Below are 8,414 nucleotides of genomic sequence, written 5' to 3'. Positions count from 1 at the left end.
GTATTTATATTCAGCAGCGCCATCTACACATCATGTATAAACTCTTAATTAAATAGTATTATAGCGAAGACACAAACTAACAAGAAACTCTGAGTTCTACGCACAGGGCAACACAATTTTTTTTCATTGAATTTATGGAAATTTACCAAACTGAATATTTTTAGCACATTCGGCACTTTTGTTTAGAGCTCTGTATCTCAGTCTATTCTGAATCTATTTTCAATAGATTCATATTCATATATTCCACCATAAAATAGAGCTATAACTCAAAAACTTGACCTAGGTCTTTTATTTAAGAATCCTTTTTTTGTTTATTAAAAACATATTTTAATACCCTCTTGACGGTATATGCACTATGAAGGTCAGATATCCAAACTCTGAATTAATATTTTTACTAAACTTAGATTAAGTCAGTCCGATGGGTCCCGTCCACAGCTTCTGGTACCCTCCCCACAAATTATTACTAAGTTTAAATATTAAATGAAGCGAGGGGTATCAAATTTGATTAAAACGATGAAACTCATAACAATTTCACCGAGCCTACGATAAATCTGAAGATTTAATCTATCGACGCACTCCTTCTAGTACCTTCCCACAAGTGGTCAACATTTACCATTTTTTTACCCATTCCACGCCGATATTAAATATGTATTAAGAAAAAATAGGGTTATGTTCAAAAATATATAATTAGACAATAGGCTTACATTTAGACATTACATTTCCTACATATATACTTTTTGGAAAATACTGTTCGCAAAACACATATATAAGGATAAACCTAAATTGTCAAAATTTAATGAAACCCCTGAAGGCCTATTTCAGAGTTCCTTTCAAAAATTGTTAAATACTTGATCGTTCCTTTTACTCCTCGTAGTAAAAAACACGCAACCTACTTTAAGAATTCAGTAATGAATGCATTAACATAAATTTATTTATTTTTTATTGGTTTTGAAATACTGTTTAAAATGTTTCTAAATAATAATAAAATGACAAAAAATAAGCAATAAAATTAAAATAAGTACAACAAATGAATTTCATCACAATTAATATCTATAATAATTTGGTTTGAATGGTCCCGATTTGTTTAGGCCCAAATATTTGGCTTGCTCGTCGGTCAATTCGGTCAGATGGGCATCAAATGTGGGCAAATGTAAACTGGCCACATATTCATCTAAAAACAAAAATATTTAACAATTAATAAATTCAAAATAATTGCTGGAAAGAAATCTTACCCATTTTCTTTGGCAATAGATACACGTCATTCTTATAACGTCCAGGCACTGCATTGTAAAGTTCAATCAAGGCCAAGGCTTGTGTGGAAGCTGTTACGGATACAACAAATGAGGGTATTGTCGAACATGACATATTCACCAATCTACCCTCGGCGAGTAAAATAATCATTTTACCATCAGGCCAAATCACGTGATCAACTTGAGAACGTACACGTTCCCATGTCAATTCGGGAGTGTGTAAGCTATTCTGTGAAGGTGAAAATTGTAATTTTCAATTGATAAAAAGCTAAAAAGTGTATTGTTTTCAATATTAACATACCACATCAATTTCAGAATTTGAGTGTCCCATATTACAAACTATACAGCCATTTTTCATACGGTCCATATGTTCACGAGTAACAATGTTTTTGTTACCAGTCGCCGTCACTACGATATCGACGTTACGAATGACTTCATTCAGAGTGACTACACGATGACCATCCATACTGTAAAGAAAATATTTAAAGCCATTATTATTTAATAAAATATGGATGGATCTCTAAATTAAATATCTGAAGGTGTGGGCATATAAGTCCGCTCTTCGAATTCTGTGCACGGTTAGATAAATAAATTTACCTGGCTTGCAGAGCACAAATAGGATCAATTTCAGTAACATAAACAATACATCCCATAGCTTTAAGGCTCTTGGCACAGCCTTTGCCAACATCACCATAACCACAGACAACAACTTGTTTGCCGCCAAACATAATGTCTGTTGAACGTCTTAAACTGCAAATAAACACACGCATACATATAATTAACTATGTATTTGAAATATTTCCAAGTTGTATCCTTACCTATCCAATATCGAATCTTGAACACTATAGAAATTATCAAATTTCATTTTTGTCACCGAATCATTAACATTAATGGCTGGCACTGTCAATTTGCCATTCTTTGACATGTGATATAGGCGATGGACACCCGTCAAGCTTTCTTCCACAATACCCTTAATGCCCTTGAAAAGTTCGGGATATTTTTTCAAAATTAAATGTGTGGCATCACCACCATCATCCAAAATCATATTGGGTTCCCAACCAGGGGCATTGATGCATTTATCCAAGCACCACCAAAAATCTTCTTCGGTTTCACCACGCCAAGCATAAACGGGAATGCCAGCTTCAGCCAAGGCGGCAGCAACGGCGTTCTAAATTTTAGTTTAATGTTAGTTTTATATTCTTAAAAAATAAATAAATAAAAGAGTTTGTGTAATTACCTGTGTTGAATAAATATTGCACGAAGCCCAGCGCACAGAGGCACCCAATTCAATGAGACCCTCCACCATCACAGCAGTCTGAGCATTGATGTGGGTACAGCAAACAATTTTAGCATTTCTCAATGGTTTATCATCACGAGCCCGTTTTCTCAAGGTCATAATGCCAGGCATTTCTTGTTCTGCAATTTCAATTTCCCGTCGACCAAAGGAATATTGACTGAGTACATTTTTCACGCAGAAATCAGTAAATCCTTTGGTATTGCGTTGTTTCTTTTCACGTGGCGAGATGACAGTATCCTCGTCCGAACTGGCCGTGAAGCAGGCTGTAAACAAGGAAATAATTATAAATTAACGAATATTTTTGGAGAATTACAGAAAGATTATTCTTACCAGAGCTGAAGGAGCATGTTGAAGCTGCAGAAGAACGTCTTCTTGTACGGCTAGCTAATTTAAGGGCCTCTGGTTGAACAGATTCTTGCTGCAAATAAAAAATGAGATGCAAAAAATTAAGTTTTTTAAGACAGTGGGTAATAGTAGAACTGATATATTTCTAAATTAAAAAGAGTTCGGAAAATCTTGGAATACACTCTAGCTTCATACTATAAATTAGGAATTAAGCAAACTATAAATTCACGCGGTATATTCAAAATTTAGAACCAAGAGCCACAAAAACATAACAATAGAAGTCCTATTAAACCATATAAGACGTCCAAAAAATTAAAAGTGGATTCCACCGAGTTCGGAATTAACGACATAGTTTTGCAAATACATTAGATGTACAACAATTTCTTTAAATACAAACGTTCTTAGTTGCCCTTAACAGTATTAGAAGATTATTTACCCATTAAAATAAATTCATACTAACAATGGGGCCCAACGTATGTTGCTACTAGGAACAGATTTTAAAAATCAGTTCAGTCCAATCTTGGTAAGTAATCCACCTTACAAATGGCGCCCAATTATGTGCTCATTTATGACAATCAATGTTGCATGTAGCGCTCAATAAAACTCAGGTCCTAGTCTTAGGAATCATTTCACAGTGCAAATAACGCCCAACCTTTTTTAACAGCGATTTGCATTCGAGAATATAATCCATCTATCTAGAGGAATGAATCAACTTATGTTTGCATAGGAAACATTCTGAATTAGAAAACACCGATGTGTCACATCTAAAGTCATTCAAACTGTAAGTGTATCCCAATGATTATGGCACCCAACGTTTTGTTCTACTGGCAGCTAGTCCTATGAATCATTTAAAATATTCAAATTGACCTTGTCTAATGACACTCATTGATATTAGAAATACGATTTGGACGTTTAAACTAATTTTCTGATAATGGCGCCCAACGTTTTAAGTACTGAGAACTAGTCTTAGGGTGTAATTCACCCTATTTCTCTGTAATTGAATCCTATCTCTCTTGGTTGCCTATATTGCCTTCCATAGGGATCCTTGTCCACATGTAATGGGAAAATATTGAACAAGTTCCGCGTCGCATTCGTTATCGTTAGTTTTAAGTTATTTTTTAGACAAAACAAGTAAAAAAGTGTCAGTCGGTGTTGCCGACAGATATATAACCTTACCCTATGGATTTATAAATGTTGACCCTCTGTGGGGAAGTACCAGAAGGAGTGAACTTGTGGGTCTCATCTTCCTACTTGATCTAGGCTTTGTAAAAGTAATAAGTTGTACAAAGTAGTATTAAAATCGGATAGTCCGTTTCATGATCTTATAACAATTAAGAGTGGACCGATATTCCCCACCTTCGTACTTAAACTATGTTTGGAAGAAATATTAAGTTGTCGAAAGTTTGAATGAAATCGATTATTCTCTTCGATAGATGTCGTGCGCACCAGCCAGCCAAACGGACAACGGACGGACGGACATGTGTAAATCGACTCCAAATTTTCTGAAACGGATTTGAAAGATACATGGTGTATAAAACCAATATATCGATAGGGCATATTTTCACCGTTTCAATGTGTATATACCATCATTTGCCTTAAGACTGAGGGTATAAAAAATAACAAACCCGTTAGCCCCAAGCAGGACAGCCCCTCAAAATGAATTTGTAAGTTTTCATAATGTTATGGCTTTAGAAAATTTTGGGATACTGAGAGAAAAAACGTTCGAGATTTGGTGGCGGCAAATCCAGAAATGTGTCGACCTATAACATTAACCTCCCATCCAATGGCTGGTTTTCATACCCTCCTCAATATGGTGGAGTATATATTGAATTTGTCATTCCTGTCTGTCTGATTTGTCTGATATATACTCATGATCAGAATTTGCTGTTGAAACCACGAAATATTTAAGATAAAGATGGGAAATTGGCACATACCTTGTTATTACTCCTAGGATTTTTAATATTGGAAATTGGATATATGGGGTATAATATAGTCTAGGAATCGGTTGAAAAACGTGTCAAATATACGTTTTTCAACCAATTGGATTTAATTTGGTATATTGAGTTCTCATTGGATAGCATATATTGCTACCTAAATTTGGATAGCCCCCACATAGCGGTTGTGACTTTATATGGTGCAGATCCCATATAACTGTATCACACTATTTTTGCTGTTTTGATAGCCCAATCTTATATAAAAACATTGCCCTATTTTCGGTATTTTGAGTTTTAGTTTGAAACACATGTATGCAGACAATTGTCTAGATAGGCCTATATTTGGACTTAGCCCCATATAAAGGTTCCGTCCTATTTTCACCCAAGTGGAAAAAATTTGTGTATCAAAAATATTTGATGTCCATATTTCGACATAACCTAATATAAAAAGGGACGTGAGCCCTTTTCGGTACTCTGATGTGGCGGTAATTTCTTTTTTCTTTCCACAAAGGTTTCAGTATAGATTTACGATTTTTACATCGCCCCTATACAAAGGCCTAGCACAATATTGGTTACGTTGGTGTTTCTAGGTCAGTTTTCCAACCTGAGTGTCTGCAATTTCGTTTTGTAATTTTTCTGACCTTTTTAAGAAGGCACTCCATATGGTGGAGGGTATAAAATGTTCGGACCTACCGATATAAACGAAGCTTTAACTTGTTTTATGCTAGAGATACATAAAACGGCGGTATGAAATAAGTCCACAAAACAGAAAATTAAATAAGTCTCCAATTTTTTATACTATACGCAAAACAAAAACAACTATAATTGGGGTCTTATTTCATTATTTGGGGACTTATTTCATTTTAAAACATGGGGAGTTATTGATTATGAAAAAACTCCCCAAAATTTAAAATGAAATAATTTCCTAAAGAGAATTTCGGGACTTATTTCATTTTTCTAAAATTACAAAATAATGAGAAACTAACAAAAAATGTCTTTATATTTATTGCGGAGGTACCGAGTGCAATTATTGTTAGCAACTAGTTTATCGAAGAACATAGAGTTGTAAGCGCCATGAAAGCAACCGTTTTTCCATGGCAATCGCTTCCGAGTGAATTGTGACATATATAGTCACGAATCATAATTGTTTAATATCGTTTTAAATTGATTAAAATTTTGCAACTTCTTTCCAAAATTGTTTATGGAATATTTTCACCTTTCCCGATAATTTAGGAAGCAAACATTCATAAATTTTTTAATCACACAACCCAATTAGCATTACATTAAATAGTTTGTGAATTATTATTTTTTGGGGGATCTTTAACCCCAATATCAATCAATAACTGCAAATTATATCTAAGTTATAGTAATTAGCACGTGAATGTCATAAATAAACAAAACACTTCCTTCACCGATTACATACAGACACACATATCTTATTTGTTTGCTAATTGATCTTATCTGTATTGTAAAAAATAATTGTTTTGTTATAAAATAAATTTTTCTCTTCCCACCGGCTATTGTTAGCATTAAATCACAATTGATATCATTTAAACGGTTTATGACACAATTATCCGCTAGAAAAAAAATCAATAAAAAAATCTTCCTTAAATCAAATACTGACGCCATCATCCTCATCATCATCGTCCATTTCACAATTAACAATTAGCCATAAATTAATTAACATAGGTCTGCTAATGGTGTTGTTTTATCTTCGATTATGAACAAATAGCGAAAACATAATATATCAATTGAATTATTTCACCGTGCTCCTTAAAATATAAAAATAAATGTGGAAATTCATAGAAAAATCCGATTTATTTATCACGTGCTGCCGCGTTGACTGATAAACGAGATAGACACTCTTCAATGAAGTGTGTATGTCCACCAATAATCTATTTCTAATAAATATGTATTTTGAAGTATTACTGTCGACAGAATGTCCATAGGACCACTATCTACTGTTTGGTATTATTATTAATGTTAGACTTCAAGATTTAATGCAAAGATTAGACATTGATAACTGGTATTGTTTACGTATATGTGTATGATAGATATAAGTATCAGTAGTCATATCAAAATTGAAGAGGACAAGTGTGAATGTTTCAAAAATTATTAATTAATCATTGGGTTTTACCATCGAGCCACCGATTTATTTTTTTTTTCAGCTACGTATTGCCTTTTTGATGGATTTTTCTGAAGAAAAAAAAAAACATTTTTATCACCTTATGGGAAAATATTATTAGCGTAAATATAATCCAAATCCGTCCTTTTGAATTCAATTTCAATATAAAAACAAACAAATATGTTTTTTTTTATTTTTTTACCCAAAATTCTTAATTAGAATTAGACTACAAATTCTAAAGCAAAGCTTGAAGCCAACTGCAGTTATAGTGTTGATCTCGCGGTACTTTATTCTTAACGGGATAATCGTCCAGACTTTGGATTCTTTATACCTCAAAACACCGCCTCAAAGCCCAAATATTGAAGATAAAGTTGAAACATTATAGCATCACGGACTGAGATCAAATATAACCAGTGTTTACTTCCAAACTAGTGGAATCTATGCCATAGCGTTAAAGTACGGTCATAAAACAAAAATTATACTCAACAAAGTACTACCTTTCATTGGAATGCATAATATATTTACATTTTTTGATCTTGTTCTTTTGTACGAATACTGTTTTTGTCATCCATAATCTGAAAACTCCGCTATCTAGCGGCTGAATAATGAATAAGTTGGGGTTTCTTCAATAAAAATAATACATCCATATGCAATTTTGAAAAAAAATGTTTATTGGATTTAATACATCGTATATTCATCATTTTTAGTGAGTGTACGAATACGAATTTTGTCTACTATAATTGCACCCACATGTCCTGAAACCTAAAAAACTTCAAAATTCCAAAAAATTGGAGTTCCAATATTGTATTGTGGAGAAATCTGTTGCCCCATGAGAAGTCAAACTAACAACTTACGGTCAATTTGATTGAAAATGTGTTCAATATTTTTGAAATACCAAAAATACGTACGTACGAACATGTGTTGTGTTGCACCATCATATAGGACAGATTTTCCAACCACTGAGAACCAAAAATATGTAACTACAATCAATACGGTTAAAAAAGTGACTGAAGTGGAGGCTAGCCTGAAATTTGGACGAATACTAATATTTTATATATTCAATAAAAATCCATAATATAAAAATAGAGACAAATAATAATGTGGGGTAGCGTTTTATTATCCCTCATAAAACTTGCGCAAATATTATTTATGATAGGGATATGTTGTACTCGAAAATCCAAAACTATTAAAAAATAAAATTACACGCCTACAAAATTTATTCTGTTGTCTATGATGTGTTCAAACGAAATTTTAAAATTTAATATACATTGCACCTTGTGATGGAGGGTATAAAAATGCAATCGCGGTGCTCGAAAAGACTTTTTAATGAATCCATGCATTGAAGCCCGAAACAAAATAACAATCGACCCAGTGTGTCTTATATGAGCCAAATATAACGAAAGTTGTTTGTGGCAGAGCTTGAGCGTAGGACAGTCCACTCTGAGTGGTACACTACAATTTCT

The 8,414-nt window shown here is 33.3% G+C and overlaps 1 protein-coding gene across 1 annotated transcript; it reads right to left on the bottom strand.

Annotated features, from left to right (window-relative positions):
- Positions 1-1,008: 1,008 nt before the first annotated feature.
- LOC133324458 (adenosylhomocysteinase-like 1) lies at positions 1,009-2,810 on the bottom strand. The gene is made up of 6 exons (XM_061533293.1): positions 2,488-2,810; positions 2,069-2,418; positions 1,848-2,000; positions 1,552-1,717; positions 1,233-1,479; positions 1,009-1,171 (listed from the first exon to the last, which is right to left on the bottom strand). The coding sequence occupies exons 1-6, from the start codon at positions 2,656-2,658 to the stop codon at positions 1,044-1,046; spliced, it is 1,215 nt and encodes a 404-aa protein (XP_061389277.1). The 5' UTR covers positions 2,659-2,810; the 3' UTR covers positions 1,009-1,043.
- Positions 2,811-8,414: the final 5,604 nt, after the last annotated feature.

Source organism: Musca vetustissima, unplaced genomic scaffold, assembly GCF_032173495.1.
Source record: "Musca vetustissima isolate MV318-11 ecotype Yass unplaced genomic scaffold, APGP_CSIRO_Mvet_v1 utg5482, whole genome shotgun sequence".
Classification (NCBI taxonomy): Eukaryota; Metazoa; Arthropoda; class Insecta; order Diptera; family Muscidae; genus Musca; species Musca vetustissima.
The sequence above is the reverse complement of the archived record's forward strand: the minus strand, read 5'-3'. Positions and strand labels throughout refer to the sequence as shown.

Coding starts and splice junctions, on each gene's coding strand:
- LOC133324458 (XM_061533293.1), bottom strand. CDS start 2,658: ATGCCTGGCATTATGACCTTGAGAAAACGGGCTCGTGATGATAAACCA. Junction 2,001..2,068: donor CAAGATTCGATATTGGATAG/GTAAGGATACAA, acceptor GTTTATTTGCAG/TTTAAGACGTTCAACAGACA. Junction 1,172..1,232: donor TCTATTGCCAAAGAAAATGG/GTAAGATTTCTT, acceptor TTTTGTTTTTAG/ATGAATATGTGGCCAGTTTA.